The sequence below is a fragment of the Anopheles ziemanni genome, chromosome 2, assembly GCF_943734765.1.
Source record: "Anopheles ziemanni chromosome 2, idAnoZiCoDA_A2_x.2, whole genome shotgun sequence".
In the NCBI taxonomy this organism is placed as follows: domain Eukaryota; kingdom Metazoa; phylum Arthropoda; class Insecta; order Diptera; family Culicidae; genus Anopheles; species Anopheles ziemanni.
Genome location: NC_080705.1, coordinates 79002599 through 79028592, shown reverse-complemented (window position 1 = coordinate 79028592; position 25994 = coordinate 79002599). Strand labels below are relative to the sequence as shown.

The 25994-nt window shown below is 45.1% G+C and overlaps 1 protein-coding gene and 1 non-coding gene across 2 annotated transcripts in view; both read right to left on the bottom strand.

Annotated features, from left to right (window-relative positions):
* Positions 1–343: 343 nt before the first annotated feature.
* The window catches only part of LOC131288758 (serine/threonine-protein kinase mig-15), a 41824-nt gene continuing 16173 nt past the window's right edge, over positions 344–25994 (bottom strand). Inside the window, exons 4-19 of the mRNA XM_058317935.1 lie at positions 16160–16604; positions 15850–16092; positions 15666–15777; positions 15377–15593; positions 15050–15286; positions 14017–14037; positions 12087–12532; positions 10921–11170; positions 6866–7939; positions 3760–3888; positions 1618–2448; positions 1365–1520; positions 1122–1292; positions 905–1054; positions 608–817; positions 344–517 (exon numbers count right to left, since the gene is read on the bottom strand). Of these exons, the coding sequence (XP_058173918.1) occupies positions 344–517; positions 608–817; positions 905–1054; positions 1122–1292; positions 1365–1520; positions 1618–2448; positions 3760–3888; positions 6866–7939; positions 10921–11170; positions 12087–12532; positions 14017–14037; positions 15050–15286; positions 15377–15593; positions 15666–15777; positions 15850–16092; positions 16160–16604 (4866 nt within the window). The remainder of the gene's footprint in view (positions 518–607; positions 818–904; positions 1055–1121; positions 1293–1364; positions 1521–1617; positions 2449–3759; positions 3889–6865; positions 7940–10920; positions 11171–12086; positions 12533–14016; positions 14038–15049; positions 15287–15376; positions 15594–15665; positions 15778–15849; positions 16093–16159; positions 16605–25994) is intronic.
* Trnav-aac (transfer RNA valine (anticodon AAC)) lies at positions 18908–18980 on the bottom strand. The gene has a single exon. It is a non-coding gene; the product is annotated as a tRNA-Val (tRNA).

Here is a 25994-nt window from a genome sequence, read left to right as displayed (position 1 = left end):
ACTTGTGAAATAATGTGCTCCGATTTGTTGTTGTTGTTGTTGTTGTTGTTGTGTTGAAAGAATCGTTTTCTACATCCCGTCAGTTTTACGTTACGGCTATAATATAGTGTGTTTACTGCTGCTTCCATTTATCTGTTTGCTCTCTCTTTCTCTCTCTCTACTGTCGTTTCTGTTTATGCTATACCACTTCTCCTCTAACCACGCTACTACTGTTGCTAATATTATTGCGCTCCTTATTCGCGCATCATTGATTCGTGGCTGCCACTCACCCTGCTGTCCGTCCTACCGCTTTATCCTCCACTCCTTTCTCCGCTTTGACCGCGGGGGGTAGGATGTGCGGGATCTACCAGTTGGCCATGCCCGGTTTGTTCAGCGTCATGAAGTAGATCTGACAGGATGAGCCGCCTTTGGCACTGCTGAAGAAAACCTTATCGTTCCGCTCGCACAGGAACTTGAGACGCTGCGCCTTCTTGTGCATAAACACACCGTCCAGGTGGCCGGTTTCGACCGAACGAATCTGGAAATAGGGGAACCACCACCGACCACCAAAAGGGAACGTTTACTAACCGTGATCTTTATATCCCCTTAGAGATCCAGGGACACGTACCTCGATTGCTTTGTTACCCCAGCCCATGATCTGTCCGGTTCCGATGTACGCCACGGAGGTGGGCATTTCGCCCCACTGTAGCACAATGTTCTTCGACACCCGGCCCATCGTGTTGACGTAGACGCCCTCGTTGTCGTAGCACAGCAGCAGCTGCATGCCGTTCGAGTTTGGCAGCGTCACGATGCAGTGTGGCGAAATTGGACCCTGAGTCTGTTGTGGAGGCAAACGGAGAGCGCCATTATTGAAACACGGCGACAATGGTACGACACAAACGGTAATGACGGATCGCTAACTCACATGCTTAGGAAGGTAGATGTCGTACACGGTGGCCGAGTCGAGATCGACCGCATGAAAGCCTTCCGCCGAGCCGTAGATGACCTTCAGCCGCGTCTGCTCCTCGACGGTCAGATCGACCAGCAGCGGACGATGCATCAGCTCACCGAAGCTCTGCAAAGGGAGGGGACAACAGATTTTCTTAGTTTTCATTTTCTCAATTTCTTTACACTCGTTTTACCTTAAATGCCATAAACTTGTGGTACGGCTTCGGGGCCCAGGCGTAGATTTCGATCGAGTCCTTCAGGGCGATCACCAGGAATTTGATGCGCTCGTACTTGACGATCTTGAAGTGTACGGCGCCCTGCAGATCGCCGACATTGATCCAGCCGTTGCGGCGTTCCACTTGTTGCTACACACGCGGAGAGGCAGAAGGATAGGAAATGTATCAGCTTGAAACGGCAAGTTCCTCGGTGCCACTTACGTCGGTTAGGCCATCGGTGCGCAAAATCTTCGACTTGAGCCACGACAGGTAGTACACGCGGACCCGGTTCTTCTTGCCCGAGATGGTCACCAGGATGTTCTGGCCCTCGAGTACCTCCATCTGCTGGAACCGCCGGCGGGATATCAGTGGATAGACCTGTGTGTGTGTTTGCGCGGATTAGGAGAATAACGCATTAGTCAAAACGCTCGATCATTTCAAGATTGTATAACCATCCGAAAAACAAATATAGTACCTTTCCCTGGCCGGAACGATCGAGCAACATCAGCCCGTTCTCGGTGCCAATCAGCAGATTAACGCCCCACAGGGCCGCACAGAGAATCTCCGAGTTGAAGCGTTTCTTGTACTTGCGAATCTCGGGCGTATCACTGGCGGCATCGTGCGACGTCGGCGTAACGTTCACGTTCACGTGGCTCTCGCGCCGGGACGCGGCCGAACCGTCCGACTGGGCGCCAAAGCCAAACGTCAGGAAGCTCCGCTGCTTCTGTTGTAGGGCGAGCGAAAACGGCGACACCGGAAGGGCCGATTGTTGTGGTTGTTGTTGTTGTGGTTGATGTTGTTGGTAATGATGTTGCAGATGCATCGGCATGGTCGCCATCGGCGAGGACGAAGACGAGGACGACGTTAACGGAGGCGGCCCCGACGAAGGATGCAGATGATGCAGTTGATGATGGTTGTTGTGGTATTGATGGTGGTGGTGTTGTTGTTGTTGTTGTTGATGGTGGTGGTAGGAGGGAGGTAGTAAATGATTGTTATTGACACTTTTATGATTGACGACCACGACACTACTACTACTGTTGTTACTACTACTGCTTAGGAGTCTAGTGTTAATCGAGTGGTTGGGGCTGTTGTTGCGGGAGGACGACGATGAGTTCGACACCGTCGAGTGGGGCGAGGAGGAGCTGTTGCCTCGGATCCCGCCCGCCCCCGGGTTGCCAATGACGATGGCGTTGTTGTTGTTGCTGATGTTGTTGGTTACGTTGGAACTGTTCTGAGCAAGAAGGAATGACTTGGATTGCATGCTGGCGGGGGAGGCGGCCATGGAGGAGCTGACGGCTGCCCGGTACTGTTTCGAATCCCGGTGGGGGTATTGCGCGTACCGGTTCCGAATTTACGTATCGAATTGTTATCGGGTTATGGCGGTGGTGGTATTTAGTGTTTTAGGTAGTTTTCAATAAATATAAAAGTTTTGTTACGTTTTAATTCATTTTTTTTTTCGTTTCAATTGCAATTGATGTTTAGATGACGTATTGGTTGCGTGAGAGAAGGCAGGTAAGGTTTTGTAAAATAAAAGTAAAAGAAAATAAAATTAGTACAAACAATAAATGTTTAACAGTAATTTAAGAAAAAAAATGAAGAAAACAGAAAACGGAAACAATAAATGCTGTTATGTTTTAGATCGACAAAGCAACAAAGCATCGAAATGAATGAAGCAACAGAGTGTGGTAGAACTTGAGCCATCAATAATTAAGAAGCATAATTTGTTTAGATTTTTCGAACAGCAAAAAAAACAAGCCAACTCGGGAGAGATTGTTTAGGAGCACAAAACCAAATGCTATGAGGGTGATTCCATCACCAGACGGTTACATTGAACAGATTTATAAAAAAATTACTCTTGTGAGATGTGGTAATAAGAGTATTTTTTAAGGGAAATTAAATGCAGTATATTTACAATAAAACATTGCAAATGAAATAATAAGCGTGTCAAATCTCACATAAAAAAACATTCCAATTGGGGGAAACATTAGGTAAGCGTTTTAGATTGCATGAGTCGACAATACATTAAATCCAACATCATGAAAGATAGATACTTACAATTTTTAAATTAATTAATTTGAAGAGAAACATCGTTACAAAAATGTATTCTCCAGGATAGCCATCAATTGGCAATAAACTATCTTCGAATGTTTTTTGGACAAATTTTAATGTTCATAGTCAAAGTCAAAAGCAACACACAAGGGTACAGACATACACACACAGTAACGACGCACCATTGCCACCAGCAACCGCGGAGTGAACCCACCGTCAAAAACGAGCCCCAAATGCATTTAAATGGGGAAGGAAGGTGTGTACTAAACGAAACTCCATCAGGATCGTAAGCAATGATATTTTGCGGATGGGATTTCAATAATGCAGAGGGTAGGCAAGAGGTGTATATGAAGGATAAATTAAAGCATAGGGATAAGGTGTGAATCTGTGCCGAACATGGTGTTCCGGGAAAGGAAATTGAATGGATGGAACCCTTTGTGGTTGTGTCATATTTCTTTCGTGTTGTTAGTAAATGTCGGATCGGCTGGAAGGGTAGCGGCGTAAGGGGGAAGCGTATGTGGGAAGCGAAATGCTGAAAACCTACCGAACCCAAAACCCAACAACTCACCTCCTCGCTGGCCGATTTGTCATGTCTCGGTGGTGTTGCCGGCGATGCCTGACTAAGTAGATCCGGCAGGACACTGCTCGTTCGCTGACCGGGCGTACCGAGGCTGCTGTTCTCACCGGAACGGTTCTTCTGGTGGCGAAGTGTGGTATTACCGTAACGAAGAACAATCAACAAACACACGTGTTCACAAAATGGGAAGAGAAGAAGAAAAATCATCAGTAACCAACGTTCAGTAGTATCAGAACGAATAGGTGAAAGAATCGACTAAATGGCGGGAAAAATGGTGTGAAAGAACAGTGAGAAAAAGGAAGGAAACAAAAGTTATAAAACAACATTATTGCTTTGGTAACTTCGGATAAAATAGATCTCCGATAAGGAAAACGATAAACGCAAACGGAAACGAAATCGGAACGAATCGAGAAGTAGAGGAAAGAGAGAGAGAGAGGGGGAGGAAAGTTTTGAGTGCATTTGCCATTAGAATGTCAATCGTTAGAACGTTACTGTGGCACTAGAGAGAGGAGGTTGGTGGTAGTAGAAGCGTAAAATTAGGCAAACGGGTTTAAAGGAAACGATGTAAGGTATAAAACAAACGAAAGCGAAAGAGTAGTACACAACGGTATGCAATGTAAATTAATGGGTCAGTTACGTGTAGCTTCAGGGAAGGGGGCATGTGAGATATGAGTTTAAAAACGCTTCGGTCATTCATTCGGGGAAAAAAAAAACAGAAAACTTGGGGTTTTGTTCTGTTCAAGCCATCTCACAAACGAAGATTGTGGTTGCACATGGAAAACAAAGCACGAGCAAAAGTTATTTTTGGTGCTTTCATTTCTCCTGTCGACAAAACTTTAAGCACATCCTCAAACCCAGATTGAAACACACACAAAGTGTGTGATTATTGTGGTACTATGAAAGATACATTGGAGGGTTGGTTTGTGAACTTCGAGGAAATAATTGGCTTCCGATCTCGTTGGATACTGAAGGGTATGATCATGAGAAGAACACAATTGCTAGGCCCACCGGGACACCCCTGTCAACAAACCCCGCTTCAAAACCCGGGCTAACACAAAGGTGATGAAAGTTTTGAAGCTTCCTCGTGGATAACAACATATCGCTGAAACGACACAAGAATCGATTGAGTTTAACTTTCCATAGCATTGCTGCTGACGGAGCCCTCCCTCCCCGGGTGCAAGGAAGAGAAAAATGCATTTTCCAATCATAGCCCATACAAAATTGCCCTCTTCACCCTACGGTAGTGATTCGTGATAGTGGTTAGTAGTTGTACAGAACGTGAGTACAGGCGGGGCTGGGGAACATATAATTGTACACATATTTATTGAGTGTTAGTCATCTAAAGTAGTAACAAACATACAGTAAAAGAAAAACCATAACACACAACGTGGGCACACATGTCACAAGGGGTGGCTTAAAACATAAACAGGGTGCAGGGAGCAGCAATATCATTTTGGAATCCATGACAGTACAACACACAACATGCAGTTATTTACAATCCTCACTAACGGTACAATGTTGCGTATGAGATTGAAGGGTTATCGTCTGTCTACAAAACCTGGTAATAATATAGAGTGTGAATTGATATGAAGACATTTTTTTCTTGCTGTAAATCGCTTAACGAAAATCGATCGCCTGAAATAAAACTGCTGAAAAGCTGGTAAAAGTAGGAAATTTATTAAATGAAATTAGTGAACCATGCGAGAACGATTGTGAAATAAAAACATCCGCTTAAGCATCGAATGTTGGCTCTCATTTGTATCAAAAATGATCTAATCACTGTGCGTTAGAAAGGGGATTTCCAATATTAAATTGCCAAAGAGAACTTTCGACGATATTAAACTATAGAAGAGAACGTTGTTTTGGATCGATTTGGCTCCTTCCGCAGGAGACGAAAATGATTTTTTTCAATTTTCTTGCTAAACTAACGCAATACAAACACAGCAGCAGTATCTTCTTTTCTTTTTCATGCAGCGAACACATTCGAGATAATGATGATGATGATGATAATGGAGATTATTATTATTATTATTATTATTATCACTGATGATGAGTCAACAGGAGCGAGCGAGTGAAACACATGGGACTGGGGACAAGTTAGAAACACACGTACGTATTGTTATTACAAAACGGACAACAACAGCAGACTGGCACATATTTTGGAATTTTGAGGTAAATCGTGGTCGATCGCTCTTTGCAGACGGCGGGCGTCGTGTGTGTTTGTGTGGGGTGGATGGAGGATTCCGGTTGGACAGGAAGAATTCGTTCCAATTGACGTGTGGTATTGCCGAGGGGAGGAGTTGTGAATTGGGACAATCCTGATCGTAGCAGCACTCATACCCGGAGGGCAATCCGGGGAGGGATGCAATCGATGTTCCCGGCACCAACGGGGGTAAAGCAATGGAATTTGTACTAGGGTTGAGTCTTAGCTTTTAATGAATCTTTTGACGAGAATCATTCACATCTATTTTTCACCCCAGATTAATTCCGATTGATTCACGAATCTCTGAGGACTCGATTCTCACAACATTGATGAATCATCAATCTTCATGATTCTTTGATGAAGCAACAACAAAATAGGGTCTTTTCTTCCTAATTTGGTTACTTTTGGAGCTTCATTTATCTGTTATTCAAACTATGAATCATGACACTTTGAGATGCATGAATCACTCATTCCAAGATTCAAGAATCTCCAAATCGATGCGAAAAATCATTCAAATCCTATCAATCTGAATCTGAATTACCCAACTTAATTTTTTATACTTCGCGAGAATCAAAGAGGACCTTAATAAGATCTCTATAAAACATAACACAGTTTGAATTGACGTAGAAGAGTCTTTCAATAACGACGTAATAGTACGTCCTGTTCATTCTCTAACATTAATAATTCTTCCATTGTTTTAGTTACCCGTTTGGGACCGTTGGGGACCGTTTGCTTACACCCGGATCGCTCGGAGTACGCTTGCTGCTCATCAAGGATAACTCGCTCCGAATGAAGAAGAACGCGGTTCTCCAGTTAGCTCAACTCGTTACTCTTTGTAATCCCTATCCTGTGGGTTGTGTGTATGTGTGTTTGTGTGTGTGTGTGTGTGTTTACCTGTAAACCGTCAAACAGCAGTGAAGACTGCTGCTGCTGCCGGTTGGGTGAATTGCGAACGAAGATAACAGATTCGGTTTTCTCGCGACGCGGCCGCAGGAAATCCATGTTCCGGCCAGTAGCAGCGAGTGGACTTTGCTGTCGAAGATGCGCTTGATGGTTGTTGGTTCCGGTGCCCCCGCTGCCGCTACTACTACTGCTGCTGCCACCGGTACCCACATCGGGACCGATCCCCGGAGATGATCCTGCACCTCCTGTCGCCGCCGCCGTGGCCTGCCCCGGACGGGGTGGAGTGGCGCGGGACGAGCGCCGCTCATCGTCGCTGCCGGACGGATTGTTCAGCGAGAAGTTGGTCAGTATCGGTTCGAACTTGTTGCGGCTGCTGCGTGAAAAGATGGCACTGGAACGCTGCTGTTGCGCCTGCTGTCCGAGCCCTCCTCCCGGGGGCATCAGCTTCCCGCCGTCATCGGACGAACCTCCGGCCGTCAGCTCACCCATGATGGCCGAGTGGCGCTTGAGCAGTGGGAAAAAGTCCGAATTCTCACGCCGGAACGCACGGGCAAAGTTGAGCGGTGATCGTGAATCCGACTCCTGGCGTTTATGAGCCAACGCTTGCTGCTGCTGCTGCTGCTGCGGAGCGAATTGAGCCGCCCCCTTTTGGCCATTGGCACTGGGCACAACCGAAGGGGTCTTGTTCATTTGGCGGGCAAACATTTCACTCTTGACGCGCTCCTCCAGCCGAATCTTGTTGTTCATCTCCTCCACCTTGCGCTTCTCGGCGAACGCTAGGTTTAGGTTAACCGAGGAGGCCGAGTTCACCAGTTCCTTCCGGGATTTATGGTCCAGCACGCGTAAGCGCCCGTTCGGATCGGAAGCAGCCGGCGAGCCGGCAGCCGAGGAAGACATTTTGTCCGACATCGAGTGGCGCTGGGACGGCCGGGGCCGCTCGTTGGCGGGGAAGAAGCGCTCGAAATCCCAGTCGCGCAGTATCGCCTCGTCGCTCTCCGATTGCGTCGTCGAGCCGGACGACGTGGTGGCCGTGCCGATCGACGAGGATGACTTATTGTCGTAGTTCTGTCGGCCGCGATATGAAAGGGCGAACGTTTTTTGGTTTGTTTGTCGATTGGTACACTAAAGGCTAATGTAATGATTGCTTAAAAACTACAGTCCAAAAATTTACTACATGCTCGGACGCTGCGTCTACTTCCCGGGGGAAGGGGAACGGTAAGGGGGGTTTGGCTCATCTAAGAATGTGTGTGACATGTTGTGCTTTTTCCACCGGTTCTAGAGTTTACTGATGTGAGGAATGTGAGAACACAGCACGACAATTAATGATGGATGACCAAAGGAGCGAAGAACCATAGATCCAGACACAACTCGCCCAAACCTTCCGTGTCCCCACGACCAATCGGTGTTACAATGCACTTGGGAGAAACCTTCCGCCGTACGTATAGAAAATAATGCACCTACATTATGTAAAGCGATTATCATGACAGCATGGCAGTTTAAGGACGGATGCGGAGCTAAACAGTTTAAGATCGCTACACTAACATCGAAAACAGATGAATGATGGAAGAAATGGATGCATATATTGCAACAAAAACACATCTAATGCCTAAAGTGCAATAACTGATTGATGATGCAGTTCAATTTGTGAACACTAGAACCGCGTTAAATATGATCTACGGAAAGGACTCTCGAGGGGTTTTGAGTCCCCATCGTGAATCCGGATCCTGAGGCACTTGGATTTGTGATCAAATACTGATCGAGTCGACTCATATCGGTCCCAGAATCCTATCCGTATGATATTTCCCAACACTACACTACGAATTTGATATGTTTTATGGAAGTATGTTGTATGATCCCGATCATTCTAATGGCTATAAGAACTGTGCAACTGTAGGTTGAACCTTCATGAACCGAGAGGGTGGAAATATGATTTTGTAAACGATCATACACCTAGCATGATCCATCAAAACCCCCAGGAATGTTGGTGGGTGATCGTCAGACAAAAAAAAACAAATGAACAAGCGAAGAAGTTCAGCAAGTAAATAAATTTCGAAAAGTAATTTCTTCAAGCAACTAACATGTTCACCCCTAAAACCACTACCATTTGCATCGCACTGTTTCGACACTCGGAACAGGAATGGGGCATGGCACAGAGCGGGACTAAGCAAGCTTACACGAAACGAACAAGGAACAACACTGACACTTTCGGCGAGGAGCTGTTCATGGGCTCCGGATCTTTGGCAGGGAGGAGCGGCGGCACCAGCAGTGGCAGCATTATATGGAAAGCAGTGTGTCATGAGTGTGAGGATGACTGGTATAACAACTTGGTTATCTCGATTTATCGTGACAGAAAAGTCAGTATAAGCGGCGTAGCGGCAAGTTGCGTTTCTCAAGTGAAGAAGCTGACCACGAATCGCAGGACCAGCGTGGATTAATAATGTAAGCAAAACAATTTTTCTTTGCAATTTAGCTCGGAGTGCAGAGATTTGAGCCGTCGAGCTTGAACTAGGCACATTGAGTAGAACATTGTTTGATAAGAAACATTTTCAATAGCCCCAAAATTGAACGACAAGAACGAAGCGTGCATATCTCAAAATGAAAAGAAGACAAAAACGGTTGTCCATGTTGATCGTTATTCGTCAAAATGTTCCAATTGAAGTAGAATAACCAAAATCAACCAACGGGATAAGGGATATGGAAGGTAAAATCAAAAGAGATCATATTTTAATTTTGAGGTCTAATGACAATTTTTTCATGTAACCGTAACCAACCAGCTAATAATTTCGTAGGAAGAACAATTCTAAATAAAAACTCAGGAAACATGTTAACGAAGAAGTAAGAAACTGATCCATTTATACAAAAGTACAACAAACCGGTAAAAATATATGAACATTTTAAAAGTAACCAGAAACCAACTGAACCCTGTTCTACTGGTCACCGAACAATAACGATACGGTGACAACGTTACTCTCTACCAGGCCAACCAAGTAGCGAACGAAGGAAACATAGAAAGTAAGAACGAGAATACTATTTGTACCAAGAAAGGGAGGAGATAACAGAAAATTTTCGCTGTCAAACCAAAAAAAAAAAAACTAAGGTGCGAAAAACGGGGGTAAATATGCCAAAAGATTAAAAGATGCTCTATAATATTTTGCTCGAGATAGTAATAATGCGACCAGAAAAGTGAAATGATAAAAAAGTTCAATTTACTAAACAGTTCACGGTTTGCAGTTCGAAATTTTTCCACTTTAGATTGAAAATCTAACCCCCCGCGTGTGGGTTGGTGGTCAGGACAGATAAAAAAGAGAGAAAGAGAAAGAGAAAGGAACGTATCATGAACGAGATACATACACTTTTTTTTAAACCAAAAGTCTGCTGTCTAACATAGTGAACGAATGCAATTTAAGTAAACTATATAAGGTTGGAACTTGCACTTGCAAACGGGTGAAAACGAAGGTAAGAACGAACAATGGCAAACAAAATGGTACTGAAGTAGAAACAAGGCGAGTAATGGAAAAGGGCATAGTTGTTGGATTTCGAAAACACTATTAACTAGTGATGATGATTTTGGTAGAAATTTGTTCAAAATTAATTAAATTAAACATTGAAATGAATACTTTTAAAATTAAATGATGTATCAGACACAAATCGAAAAAAGGGTAATAGTGTTATAACAGGGAATAACATTCGTTCGATAACGATGAAGAGAGATCAAAAAACAAAAAGAGATGGCAACAATCGATGACCGCATTCAAAATCATTAAACATGAAAATATAGAAACTTCCAATTACCAAACCAAGACATGTTCTTCATGGGCCGTCCAAATGTATAGTGTATAGTAATGTGTTGGCACAAAGATGACAGAGAGTAAAAAGGAGCAAATCGAAACGAAACACGCAGAAATCGCGGAACACAACTGATAAACATAGCGAAAGGGTGGCAAAACTAAAACCAACTGCCTCTGATAGCACAGAGATTGGAGGGCATGAAAAGAAAAAAAAAGAGAAGGGACGCTAATGTATACAATCTGTAGGCAAAAACTTACCCGCTTGATGAGCGTCCCGTCGCCCTGCGCATCATCGTCGTCCGGTGTGGGAGGTAACGGTCGATTCGGGGGTCCACCTCCACCACCACCGCCACCGCCACCGCTACTGCCCCCGCTCGTGGGCGGCAGGGCGACCCCGGCGCCACCGCCGACGCCACCCCCGCCGCCCGGCGTGCTCGACGTGGACTGATTGTTCTGGTCGGATTCGGCGAGCACTCCCAAACCGCCCGTCCTATAGGAAAATTCGGGACTGAACATAACGGAAATCCAAACCAAAACAAAAACAAAAACGAAAACGAAAAACAAAACAGAGGACAGAGAGGCGAAAAACAAACCGACGGGATAAGCGGACGGGAGGATGGGTTCGTATGAAGAAATGGAAAAAAAGGATGACACACAGCCAGCCAGAGGAAGGCAAAGCCACGAGTGCACGAGAATAAAAAAATATATGCGGACGAATCAGATAAGATCAAAAGGAGGAAAGTGTCAAACGCAAATGATAAGTTTCATCCGGTATTGAAAGTGCGTCAAAAAAAAGAAATCAATGAGTGTTTAGAGGAGAAAATATAAAAAAAACAGTAGATTGGATATGGATCGATATAGAGAGATTGAAGGCAGAAAGGAAAAAGATAGACACAACAATGATAATTCGTTAGTGATGAGCGAATGATCGCAATGGATTTAAGAATATTATCACTATGAGAAGAAGAAAGAAGAAGCTTCTTTATTCTTTTACGTAATATCAAACCTTTGCATTTGAAGTATGGCACTTGTTTTACTTTCCATTTTTACTATTAACGTATATGATTGTTAATTGTTTATATTGAAATCAAACAAAAAAAATCAACATCATTTTCCTCATTTTACAAGAAGAGAAACTGTTCAAAACACATGGTGAAACAATGCCAAGTTTCAAAACCAATGATTTGAATGACTTTTAAAATGATGAATGAAACGCTCCTTGCTTTTCGCCTTCCCTTCCATTAAAAACTCGTAAAATAATAATCTAACAGAAATAGACAACAAATTGCTGGAATTGAAACAAGGCTGCCGCACTTAATAGAACGTTGCCAGTAAACAAACAGCTGAAGAACGCTACCGAGTGCGTCAGCCCTGTCGTTCCGTGCGGGCCGGCCAACGGGCCCACAGTTCGTGCGCATACTTACAGTGGCATGGGTGGATCGCTGGCCAGAAGCGTGCCGTCGTTTCGTGTTCGGCCGTTCGGTTCCTCCGGTTCCGAGTCCGAGTCGGAGCTCTCGATCGGATCGAGCGGATTGATCGGTTGCGGATGATGGTTATTGTTATTGATGTTACCGCCGCTGCCACTGCCCCCGCCGCCCCCATTGCTGCTGTTATTGTTGCCGTTGGGGGCGATGGCGGGCGACTTACCAATGCCGCCGCCGGCACTACCGCCGCCGCCACCGACTGCACTGACCTGTTGCTGCTGCTGCTGGTGTGACTGACCACCGCCGGGCACTGGCGGGCCGGGCTGGGGCCGATTGTTCCGCGGGGGCGCTTCCGGCTGCGCCTGCTGCGACTGCTGCGGGGAGGAGGAGGAGGAGGTTGATGAGACGCCCAGTTCATTAAGCTGTGCGGCCAGCATATCCAAATCCTTTTTTGGGGGGGCCGACCGACCGAGACGGATGGTGGTGCGTGGGGACATTTTTGCGTTACGTGTTCAATGCAATGTTGGAATCAGTGCGAATCAATCCATTTCATCGAGAGGGAATATACGAAGGTTGTTTTTCATGTTGCCATTTTGTCAAATATAAGTGTCGAAGTCCATTATCGATAGGAGGTAGGTAGGTTGTTGTTCGTCATCATCGTCATCCGCCATTTCCCCGTAGCAAAAACAAGGGATTCAGTTCCATTTCGAAACCATGGACCAGCATTTATTCGGTGGAAGTTTGAACAAGACGTTAGGATAGGGGATATTTGGGTGGAAGAAAAAATGAAAAAAAAATGGTAGAAAAGATCACCGATTAATGTTGAACTCTCGTGTACGTGTGCATAGGCCACACAAACTTTGGCTGCAAATAATTATGCAGCAATGAATGTTTTTTTTATATGTTAGGAGCATTTCTAGAGTTAATTATTCATTACTGAAAGCGATTACTTCATCAATTTCAGCGATTTGTTTATTTATTAGAACAATGAAACAACAAGCAAAACACAATCAATACTTTCAATTGTAAAACACAAAGTAAGGATACAATCGAAAGAGTTCAAAGATGAAACATAAGAAGAAATTAATCGCGAATAGAATCGCGTTGTATAATCCAGTTGTTGTTTTCGAAACACAATCTATTTTATCCATTTGGTTAAACTGTTTTGTAATTTCGAAGAAAATGCTTTAGATTAATGTAACCTACTCACATTAATAAATGTTATTATTAGTTCAACAGGATGCACATGTCAGATGAAATAATCATGATATTTCATTATCGATTCTTTAGTTTGTTTTTAGAAAAATGGCATGAGAAACTGAGGGTTAAATCAAGAGCTGCGGGTTAAACATTGCAAGCGATCCATAAACAACACGATATTTTATCGTTGCATTTATTAAAAACCAAAACACATCTTCTTTTGAAGCATAACTTTTACAGAAAGTTTGGAAAGGGGGGGGAAAAGGGTTACAGAGAACGTAAGGATTAATAATTCCACTCGAATGCACGCACGTCCAACGATCGAAAAGTGGAATGATTCGTAACTTCATTTGTTGTCAGTACGCCAGAGAGTATAGCAAGCATTGTAAAAATATTGTGTCAGTTGTATTTTGAAGGTCGTCATCGTCACTTCTCTCACGCTAAAAGACGAAGATGTCGTCTACGTACACCTTCCTTATCGTCAAAAGTCGAAAACTATCGTAACAAAATTGTGGTATAGAAGGTATATCGCAAATAACTTTAGAGCTATATAGGCTTTATATATCTAACGTACATAGAAAGCGGGAAGCGTTAACAAACAGACAACAGATAAAAGACGATACAACAGTGCAGAGGAAGGAGAGCAAAGCGACATCAAAACAAAAACGGACAGAAATGGGAACGCGCAGGATGGTTTAGAAGCGATTCGAGTGTCGATAGCGGGGCTTACCTCTGGTCGTCTCGGTGGCAGCTGCAGGCAGGAAGGAGGAAGATGATAGCCGTGGTTTGGTGTTGTTTGTTTGTGCGTATTGCGTGAGGCAACAATAGGACGCAGTAAGCCGTTAGCGAAGGAGCGGGCGCGGCCATCATCGTCGGGAACGTCGTTTCATCGTGTGCAAAATCGTACGTGTGCCAGGCGCCACACGCAGCCAGTCAGCCAGCCGGTAGTTAGTGCAGTTCGCGAACCAGTGAAGTGGCCAGTGAACACACGGAGCGTGAGGAGCAAGCGAATGCACCCACGCCAGCGCCAAATTCATCATATTTACAGATTTTGGGTTTTGTTGGTTGTTGGAATATATGTTTAAATAAACGAACGAACAAACAATGTTTAGCGAACGAACAGGAAACAAAGGTCGGACAAACAGAATTATAGAAGATACGTGTCAATTGTTTTGTTTGTTTCGTTTTGTGTGTAAGTGCTTGTTGTAGTAGGTGTCCATTGTGTTACGTATATCGGTGCTTATTGCTAGTTTTGAAACAGTGCCGATAGGTGTTTATACATTTTTTTTTGTTTTAAATAATAAGTTGCATATAATTTGGTGATTTTGTTAAAAACAGAAATAAGTGAAAAAAACCATTTAAAAAAAATATACTATTTTGCAAAAAAAAAAAGAAGGAAAATATCTTCATTTGATAGACTAGACTAGAAAAGATATAAAACGAACAACAGAGAAGAAAAACAGAAGAATGTACACCGATCGAATGTAAGACGAAAAAGTGTAACACCATTCAACATTGAAGCGAGAAACAACAACAAGACTACACAGAAATAAAACAGCAACTAACACTAGGATATAGTAACAGCATCATCAGAAAGCGTCCATAGAAAAAGGGTCCTCATTTCTCGTCAATTTCGTCCGTTTACGTTTCGTTCAGTTTGTGGATATTATTGTGGATACACATATTATTGCGCACGGTGTATCCTACCTAGCTGCAGGTTGGTGTCACGACGTGGGCGGATATGTGTGCCGACGATTACTTACCACCGGTTTGAAGAAGTTCTGCTGATTGCGTGCCGGTTGCTGCGGCGTCTGGGACGATGGCTGTTGCGGCTGCTGGGAGGAGGAGCCGCTGCTGCTGCGGGGTGTCGGCGGCAGGGGTCGATTGGCGTTGCTGTTGGCCGGCGGATCCGGTACCACTATCAACCGCTGGGGCAACTGAGGTCGTGATGGTGGCCCCGGTTCTTCCACTGGGGGAGGCGGTTTACTTCTTTCGTCTCGCTGAAGAAGGGCGCCACAAAAACGAAACAACAACATACGGTTAGTGACCACACGTTCGAAACAAAGGGTTTGGAAGTTTCACTTTCTTACAGGTTGTGGCTTCTGGTTACGGTTCGGTGGCTGCTGCTGTTCGGCGTTTTGCATCCGACCCTCCTGAATCTGGTGGAACGTACGCCGCAGAGTGTCGTTGCCCGGTGCCTGAATGATCGAAGAAGGTTCGCCCGCCGTCTGACCATCGTCGTCGTCATTCTCGGAGCCCGAGTAGCGATAGTCGTCGCGTTCCTTCTCCTGCTTGCGCTTCTTACACCTGACGAGAGACAAGCGTGTGTCAGGAGTTTAGTAACCTTTTTACCGGCATAAAATTCGGCACACTTCTTACCTATCGATATGGTCTTTAAGTTGTATTCTAACTTGTCTTTCTGTTGGTTGTTCTTTGATGAAAGGATGCTTCAGTAACTGCTCCGTGTAAGGCCGTTGGTGGTAGTCTTTCACTGCAGGAAAAAAAAGGATGAGAATCCAGCTGACCAGCAGGCAAACCTGCGTTTCGTATCATTTCCTCTTACCCAGCACGGTGTCGATAAAGCTGTGGAACTTCTTGGACCATTTCTTCGACTTCATGCGGGGCGGCGGATTGCGCGGAATTAGAAAGAGCGCTCGCATCGGATGGAGGTCGCACAGCGGCGGCTGCGATTCGGCCATTTCCAGCGCGGTAATACCTAGTGACCAGAGATCGGACCGGTTGTCGTAAGTGGCGTCCCGGTTTTCATCACAAGCTATAACTTCCGGCGCCATCCAGTAGGGCGTACCTGCAAAAAAGAAAGAAAAAATTAGTGACTATCCCAATTGTGGAAAAGATTCGTTCCTTCCCCTTACCGATAAACGTGTTCCGCCGTCCGATGGTTTTGTCCAGCTGGGCCGACACACCGAAGTCGACCAGCTTCACCTCGGCGTTGTCCGTCAGCAGCACGTTCTGGCCCTTGATGTCGCGGTGTATCACCTTGTTCGTGTGCAGGTAGCTCAGGCCGCGCAGAATCTCGCGGCAGATGTACGCGATCCACTCCTCCTTCAGGCTCTGGCCCTTGGTCGACTTGACCAGGTCGGTGACGGAACCGGCCCCGCAGTACTCCATCACCAGCCACAGCTGGTCGTCCTTGCCGGCGGGCGTCTTTTTGATAAATGCACCGTAGTACGTGGCAATGTTGCGATGGTTGGAATATTTCTTTAATACGTTGATCTCGAGCTTGATCTCTTCCTCCTCCTCCTCGGTGACGTCCATCACCTTAATGGCAGCGAGTTGTCCAGTCTTTGTGTGCCGGCCCTGCGTTCGGTGGTGGAAGGGAAACAAAAACAAAATGAGTTACACTGTCCACAGGGAAAACAAACATTTAACGATCAGACTTTGGTTTGCTCAAACGTCAATCTCTAGCAGCTCTACACAACGTACGTATACCATTTAAGGCATATTCCAAAACCTCGATTCACCAAATTTGGCACAGTTTCATGGGAAAGATCGGACGTGGGCGCAATCTTTAAGACGACAGCCGCAAACGACGTGTGACCGCGATCGAGGAGAAGTCTCTCCAAGAGTGCTCACGAAAACCATTCGATCGAAAAGCTTATCGTATCAAAGCCCACATCGATCCTTATGTCTCATTAGCGTCCGAAATTTATCCCTCGGTGCCGGTGGCGTCGTGGCGCTAGGGCCACTAGGGAACCTTTCTCACCCACGCGTAATTATTCATATTGATAGTCGAATAAATACGTATAAATCTCTGCCCGCTGCGCGGCTGATGAGAAGGACGCCGAAGCTCGGGAAACGCCTACATCAAAGGTTCGTGACAGGAGCGGGGTAAGCTTTCCTCCACGGGACAGAAGAAGAGGAGCGACAACCCTAAGAAAAGCACGTCGCGACAGGTTACTTTCTCGTGATTCTCCCATTTTCTGTGGAGCCTCGGATGCGAGTTGTTTTCCACTTGCGTTGGCGAAACCAAGCCGCTTTATTAATCAGTGTGCTTTATTTAGAAAGATGGCTTCTACCAAATTGCAATTTGTCAAAATTTGTGCTTAAGATTGAACGCTCTAAATTGTTAGCCGTAATGGTTTTGCTGAGTGCTGTTTGCAGGATAATAACCAATCAAACGAATCCTTTTTTTCAACGAACGTCAACTCTCAACTGGATGTGGTTAACTCAAACAAACGAAGTTGTTCCTAACATTTTCGCCCATGAAACCTTTCGAAAGCCATTGCAAAAAGCAAACCCTTATCCGAGGCAGCGAATCAACACGCCTTAACCATCACGAAGAACCTTACCATCGCATCGCTGGGCAACTCTTCAAGCTCTTAGAAAAACTCTTCTCCCGGTTTCCGAGGGTTTCCAGCGGGGCCAAAACTGTGCCTTCAGTCATCCCTTGCCGAGGAAACGCGAGACGATAGATTGGCCGGCGAAAAATGCACAAATATGCGCCCAAACACACACACACGGTGAGTGTGGTGTAGAATGAAGTGTACGCCCGGTTGCAATGGCGATGATGATGTTGCTGATGCATGCAGGAATAGAACACTCCAACGACGCTGAGGCCTTTCCTCCTTCCCGGCTCTTGTGTGTTGTTTCCCCATCTCCCGATGCACGTATGGGGCACACACACACTTGGTGCGACCAGAGATTGCAGTGGCAACAAACATTCCACCATCCATCCCCGGGCAGGTTCACTTTAAAGAGGAAACATTTAATTATGCGCGCTCCCGGAGGCAGCACCGGAGTTTAATTCAATTTACTTCAATATCAATTTTCGCGCTCGTAGATGATGACTGCGCTGCGCTGCGCTGTTCCTGCGAGTTGGCCATGGCAGCAGGCACTCGGCAACCAGGTCGCGCACGTGTAGAGGCACGCGAGAAGGGATCGATCCTGGGCCCCGCTGGAGGGTTCTTGTCCACGATCAACCGACGAACCGAAGGAGGGAAGGTGCTGGTTGCATCGGATGGAAACACAAGTTCGCGTACCGTAATGCACTTTAGCACTTTATTGCTGATTTTCACTTCATCCAAATGCGGGTAGTGACACACCACATTGACCACATGTGTGCCCCACATTTGAAAACTCAATATTATTCTTCTATCATCTCGCTTTTCCAGCATGAAAATAACAACATGTGGCGAGTGAAAATTTTCACTTCACAATTTTTGTTTGCCTTGCTTACATTTGATCAAACATTAAAACTCAAAACACGCCTTGAACGCCAGCTGTTTTGGTAAAATATGGCCGAAGGATACACCGTACAACATTCGAGAGGGCTCGATGGAAGCTGTCCGTTTGGTGGCTCGAAGGAAAACCCACGCACGGGCCTGTGTCTGCCCGCCTTACAAACGCCATCGCGCCACAGGCGTTGGTATTTCTGCAGGTGGGTGGTTTTAGTGACACTACCTACGCGCAGCGAAAAAACGTGTGATAATTTGCATAATCGCATGCGATTCCCAGCCACCCAGTGGCGCCCACGTTCAGTTGAATATGGTAGAATTACAATCTTCCTACAATTTACAACTTCTATCGGGCGCATTAAAATTTGGGAGAAATTAAAAATGTGTGTCCTTAGCATGAATTTGAGATGTAAAAAAGATTCAGCCTGTTTCCGCCCGGGATCGAACCGGGGGCCTTCCGCGTGTTAGGCGGATGTGATAACCACTACACCACGGAAACCGCTATACGGGCATGCGTCAACAGCAACACGCGGTTCGACGAAACCAGGTCAAGCTGCCAGTGGTTTTACTGAATTGAAAAACCCTAGCCGCCGACCCCGTCGAGGTAAGACGAAACGAAAGGCTTCCACCACCACCGCCGAAAACGCAATTCTATAAAAAGCACAATACTCGGTCGGTCAGCCTCGTCAGCTCACGAACAAGATCACCACGAGACGGGGCCGTGTCTCCCTTTCACTTGCAACAACAACAAAAAAAAAACAGACCAGAGGTTCATTCATTCATGTTCGCGAAGCAAAACATTTGAAAGAAGAAAAAAAAAACAAAGTATATAGCTCAAAGAAAGAGCAACAAATGAAACAGATGTCGGAAAACAACAGCGCGCGTCGAGGGTAAAATTGGGAATGAATGGTTGTAGTAAGGGAAAACACAAGAACAGACAAAAAAGTAAAATAAATAGCACAGCCCCAGATGAAAGGAGTTAACGGAATTGTGTTTGGGGATAGGGTTTGGAACACGTGTAGCATATTTATATTTTTTATGCTTGCACCACATGGTCAACCATATTAACATGGTCAAACATTTCCTTTAAAAATCCCATCAATGATTAATACTGCATTTGCAGCATTTCTTTTTAATGAAACGAACGAAGATAAATCTTTAAAATGGTCTTTAATTAATGTTTCTGCAAATTGGAACGTCAGTCAGATTGCTAATATGTTTTCCATTTGTAATACACCAAACAAATACATCAATCTCGCACAAGAAATTATGTACGGTGATACCACGGACTCATCTGTTTAAGTTGAGTCCATTAAAAGTGAGATTACTTTCGCCTGGGGTTTCTACCGGTTCTCTATCTTTTAATCATTTGGATAACATTTAAATTGAAATTTAATGTCTCTAAAGCCGGAGTCCACTTGGTCGTGCCACAAGCGCTCAAAGCCAACCGGACCAGCCTCGCTGAAGCTGACGTTTTGTGGCCATCGTACGATGGGAGTTGGTAAGGAAGATCAGGTGCGGTATAATTTTATCGACAGTCCTCCGTAACCGTTGCGAGCGGCACACACGCACATACACAACCCCTCCCCATGGACTGGTTGTAATTGCAGGGGAAGAAAAAAGTGAAATCTTTCAATTTTCCCTCCCGCCTCCTACGCGGAACAATAGTAAGCATCGCGAGATGCGCCTTCTTAGTCTTCAAAGGGCACAGTGGAGGAGAGGGGACATGGAACCGCGGATAAAAAGTTGCCACAATTCATTCACTTGTGTCCGGATTTCCGCCTTTGTATGCAATGGCGCCGCCGCGGACGACGGTAAAGACTGACATTGAAAAGTAAAAGTCAATGACAGCAAAAGCAGCTTCTTCGCTTCGATTCGATGGCGTTAAATCGCCTTAAGAGGATGGGGACCGAGGCTGCGTGTGCAGCGAACGCGATTGTGATCTAAACATGCAACCCAGGGCAATGAAATAATTTATTAGGATCCGATGGTGGTGTTGGGTGGTTGGGTGGTTGAATTTGTGCGCCAATTGTACACCCCCTCCGAACGGCGTAATTAACATCCACCGTGGTGAATGCATCATTCTTTTTGCTTTTTTCCTTCCTGCCGTTACGTTGATAAGAAAGCAATGATTATTGCCTTAATTCGGAGAAAACAACCACCAACCAATGCACGGATGATGTGCAACAAATCGGGTGAATAACAATGAGGAAAATTCGTGCGCCCTCAGTGCACCGATGATTTCATTCATACATGGTTTGCAACAATTTTCATGTCCATTGCTAAATTATTGGAAACTTGCAAACATATGCCTCACTTCACTATTGCTCATAATGTTACACAGATGCAACGGATGAAATCCGGATGAAATTAAGGAAAATTCCAATGACTCATGCAAATAGGCACGCGCCACCGTAATATTTCAATCAATACACTTTGTTTCCCTCACATTTCATTTCCTTTGTGTCTCGTTCATTATAAAATGTCCTCCAGTGGATGCATTTTCCCACTAATTATGATGACAGCGGTAGAAAACCCTCACTTGCAGGTGGGATTTCCATTGATGTGCATAAGGGTAAATTTCCAAAACGTTACGCATGGAAAATTGGTCAAGTGTGGTCATCATCAAAGTGTTATGCCTGGATGGAAGATGAATGTTTTGCATAGAGCAAAGCGTGTGCCTCAGTTTTAAAGTACAAAGTATTTACCCAAAATGTTTGTTCAGCGAATAACTCTTTACCGGCAAACATTATCTAACACACGCTGACTTCATTTTCTGGCACAATAATGTACTCCCCCCGTTCGATCGGTACGTACATACACTCTCGAACCGAAGAAACCCAAAGTTAATTAAACTGCTCCCCAGATTTATCTGTTTGTCTCGCAACACTCCCCGAGGAGAGTGTAAAGTGTTGCCGGGAAATCTGGGCTGATTGAAATAAAGCGAGCTTTATCTTCGTTTAATTTTATTGGTTGCGGCTCTACACAACGGTCGAGCAAATCGTTTCACAATTAGGGACGAAAATTCTATTCGGCAAGCAGCCCTCGTCACCTTCGCGCGAGCGGGCGGCGTTCATGAGAAAATTCTCTTTCATCTGCGTTTTTGAATTCACTTTACTTTCCAAGGGGGCATATACATCTTAAAGGCCACGGGGTCCTTTGGCCGTGAGATTTCAAGTGGCGATATTGAGCAAGACCGAAATAAAAACAACGCCCCAGACACACACGCACTTACCGCGATGGCTAACGATTTTCCAAACTTGCCCACACGACGGTGGGGCGGATTGAAAAACGAGCCGTGAATAGCATTTCCGATCATTATGCTTAATTTCATCGTGCCGCGACGAAGCGTCCCAGGGAGAGAGAGGGAGGGAAAGAAATCATGCACGTGCCCAATCCATCTTTTGTGTTTTGTTTTTCCGTTTGGCGCGCACTGTTTTTACCAATGCATGTTTTTGGAAAGGCGCCGCACAGAGAGCATTCGTTTTCCCGTTCGCAAAAAACCAAAAAAAAAAGGCTTCATGGGCGCTTTTTGGTTGTCCTCCTGACTCACTCTTGTTTCTGAAGGCGAGCATCACCAAGCGAAGAGTGCGGATAATTGTGCTAATGCTTGGCGCCAGCCAAGAAAACACGATGGAAAAGGGGGAGGTCGATTGGAATTAGGTTCGTTAGGCTGCCTTCTTATGAAGATACATTTGGAAAAACACATATTGCAAACTGTTTTTCATGATTGTGTTGTGGCGTTTGGTTTGTTGCAGAAAAACATGAAGAACGGTTTTGTAGCCTTGGGTTTCTATTGGTTAATTTAACAGTGCCATTTAATAGTATTAGGTGAAGTCGAGAAGATTTGAATTTCCAAAAAGATTAAAACGAAACGAAAAAAAAACACAAGGAACATTCGTTTGGAGATCGCTTGTCAGGCAAACAAAACCCGAGAAGAAAACGAAATAAAACAGATTCTATTTCCAGTGACAGCTCAGAAAATTGTACATTCAAACAGATACCCTTCTTTCTGGAATGAAAATCTGCCAACATTTTGCAATGATGCTAAAAATGTATTCATTTTTCGGTGGTTTTCCCACATAAGCCACGATGTGATGGATTGCATGACAATAACGGAGTATTTTGTCAAAAAGCCCCCTGACTCTAAGGGAGAAAATTTGTAACACCACCAACAAATAGAGGATCGAAAAAGAGTGACATTTTTTGCTGCTCGGAGGAAGACGAACAAATGTCATTCCGAACCGAACCTCATCAATTGACCTTTTGGACCTCACTGTGTTGTGCCGAGGAGTTGTTCTACCGCAACTGCTTGTATGTGCGCTTTGGTGTATGCTGCTTTCTCTTTTCTCTCGCTTTAACTCCCCCCAAAGCGCCAGTTCGATGGGAACAAATAGGAAGCACACAAGATCGGGCAAGAATAAACAAGACGCCGGAAAAGGTAACCTCCAGGGTCAGCAACGTAATGAAATATACAAATTGAATCGTCCCTTCGCTGGTGACCAATACAACAACGGGGGAAAGAGAATAGATAGAAGTTGGATATTTGTTGGAACGATGAAGGTAATCATTATTATTTGATGTTTGCTTTTGATTAAATTTTATTCAATGTTTTCATATTGAATAATTCAAGCGTTAAACTACACAGTTCAAACAATATTTGAATAAGAAAATTTAATCGCTTACCTAACCAATAGAAATACACAATTTTGCCTTTCTTTACAAAAGATATGAATCAAGGGTATAAGAATAATACGCACGCACCTCTAGCTTTATGCAAAACATTAATCGGCCATTCCAATCATGCCCGAGTTTCCAGCACGAGTTTTCGATGCACAAAAATGCACTTCCTCTCCTTTCTTTCTCTGTCTATCGCGATCTTGTGTCCGTTTGGAGGTGTTTTGCAGCAGAACCAAACTTGGTTGAGTCACGTATATTCGTCTGGAACCGACGCAGATCGAACTAAGGAGGAGCATGGACAAATCGGACGGAAACCCTCGATCGAGTATGATCAAGATCCGATGCAGCCAAGTGTAGTGTCGAGTCCCCCGTACGGTATTGAGCAAGAAAGCTCGCTCCACCCATCGGAAGAGCTTCCTACACCCCCCATTCGATGTAGAAAGGCCGGAGGAAACGCACGCCTGTAGGGGTCATCGATCGTAAAAATATAAATGCACCATGAAATGCAAATGAAATTCGCTCGACCAAGCCGACGAAGTTTTCTTCTTTGAGCAAGTTTGAATCGTCTGTCTGGTGGTCGGTTTATTCGTACCATCGACTTGTTCGATGTATAAGAGCTCTGTTTTTCTTCCTTTTTTTTTGTGAAGGTCGCGACGATAAAAATGACACAGAAGACGCCGTTACCAACAGAGACGCGCACTTGCTTCAACAAAGATATTTGCATGAGGGATTGAAATGGGCTTTTACAAGTAGAAAAATACGCTTCACCAACCAAAGTACGAGGAGATCAATATAGGACCAAATACTTTGATTTGAAAAATTCCTTATAAAAGATTTTTTTCGATTAGCTTCGTAAGTAATCCCGACATTAAACAGGCATTTGTGCTTGCTGCTGTTTGCAGTGATTCATCACCGTTTCCCAAACAACCCCGACGGTTGTTTTTTGAAGGTCAAATAAATCAACCTCTGGTGTGTCTTGTGGGCAGACTTCTTGAACTTCTACCGACTTTGGCACCAGAATTATCTTCCCCATGGCTCGTGTTCCCGAGGGATGAAATTATGGCGAGTCGGTGGGGTCAACATGACAAGACGAGCTCACCGGCAGCCCATGTCTCACACCTAATCCTCACCGGGAGCTGGTATACGTGGCAAAAAAAAAAAAAATAGGGACTCGGATGGACGTCGTCGCCGTGCTGGCAAAATATTGCATTTATTATAACCCTACTCTCCGCAGCCAACCGGTCTCGACCAGATCTCGGTGGGGGAATTTTTATTTCAGACCTTACACCTTTACCTTCCCACCAACCACCCGCCCGCCCGTTTATGGCGAAAACAGCGTGCCAAGAATCTACCAGGCGTCGGTTGGCCAGGGCGAAATATAACCGTGGAGACCAAAGGGCGACTCCGATTGAAGACGGAGCCATATTTCCAGCGAATCCGAACTCTTGGCTAGTTCTGTTCCCCTCCCCACCATGGTCAACCAAAACACGGGGTTTGAAGGGATAAGCAGTAGGAATAAAAAAAGAAAAAGGAACATGCATTTGCGGCCAATCATACGACGTGTGTTGCTTCTTCCAACCGTCGTTGGTGAGGGAAAGGTATCTAAACTGGTTGTTGGCTGAACCGGTGGGTTTTCCCTTCGGACCGGGAAGATGACACAAATGTGCATTCCATTCGAAACAGGTGAGAAGAGTGTGTGTCAGCCTTAGAACTAGACTCTTAGATGAAAAGCACCAAACAAGTGTTTGGTTGAATTTGGAATGTAAATAAATTAGCAGGAGGTTGTTGATAAAAGAACCGAAGCAACCGGTTTGGAACAATTTATTTGAAGCCATTCTTAACGCGAGCCTTACCCCACACATTTTCCCCAATTTTCCTCCCCAGTAGAGACTATCAATAACTCCACTTCACTTCTCGCACCTCGTCGTGTTTTTGGGACGCTCGTCCGGGCCGCCCTTCTCTGGTCGATATAAATTATCGGTACGGCAATAACCGTAAAAAAAAGTGCGTCCATTAAAATAGATGTGCATGTGTTGAGAGTTGCGTTGCAACCCTCGAGGGAGAATGTGGGTCTCGGGGGAGGTGGGTAGAGTCAAAGTTGTTGGCCGTTGTTGTTGTCGCTGATGACGAAATGATGATACTATTTTTGATGGAGCACAACAGACACACACGCAACGATTTTTCGAATCGGTCTCGATCTCGTAGACGGGAACCGGGTGTGCTAGAATCTGGCCACGGCAAAAACAGGATTGATCATACACACATACACATACGAGAATGGTGCATTAAAAAACGATCGAAACCTGAACGGAGATGCCACGCCACAACGCAACGGGGTTATGCTAGAACGCTGTGGTGGTGGTGGTGGATGCTGCTAGTTAGTTACGCTATCCCACCTCCCCCCCACATATTCGCCTCAACATATAAAAGATAGAGAGAGAGTGAGAGAGGGAGAGTGCGAGAGTGGTGATGAAAATGTATTCGCGCGGGACAGTTCATTGTCCGGGAAAATTCTACGTGCGCTCCATGTTCGGCAGCAAACTGGACGAAACGCCCGCGTCAAGCTGCACACAACACGGCTTTATGACTCCCGTGCCGGGCAAACCCGGTGTGGGGGATTGGGTTATGCTGCTGTGAAGAGTGCGCCTACACACACAGCAGAAGCAGCAACAGCAGCATGGCGACAGTTAACGGGAAGGTTGTTGTTGTTTTCCACTCTATTGCGTTGCAATCTCATCATATTTTCATCATCGCTAAAAATACATAAACTCTAGACATCAGTTTCGTAGGGTTAACTCATTTGCAAACATTAAAGGAATCCCATATATATTGG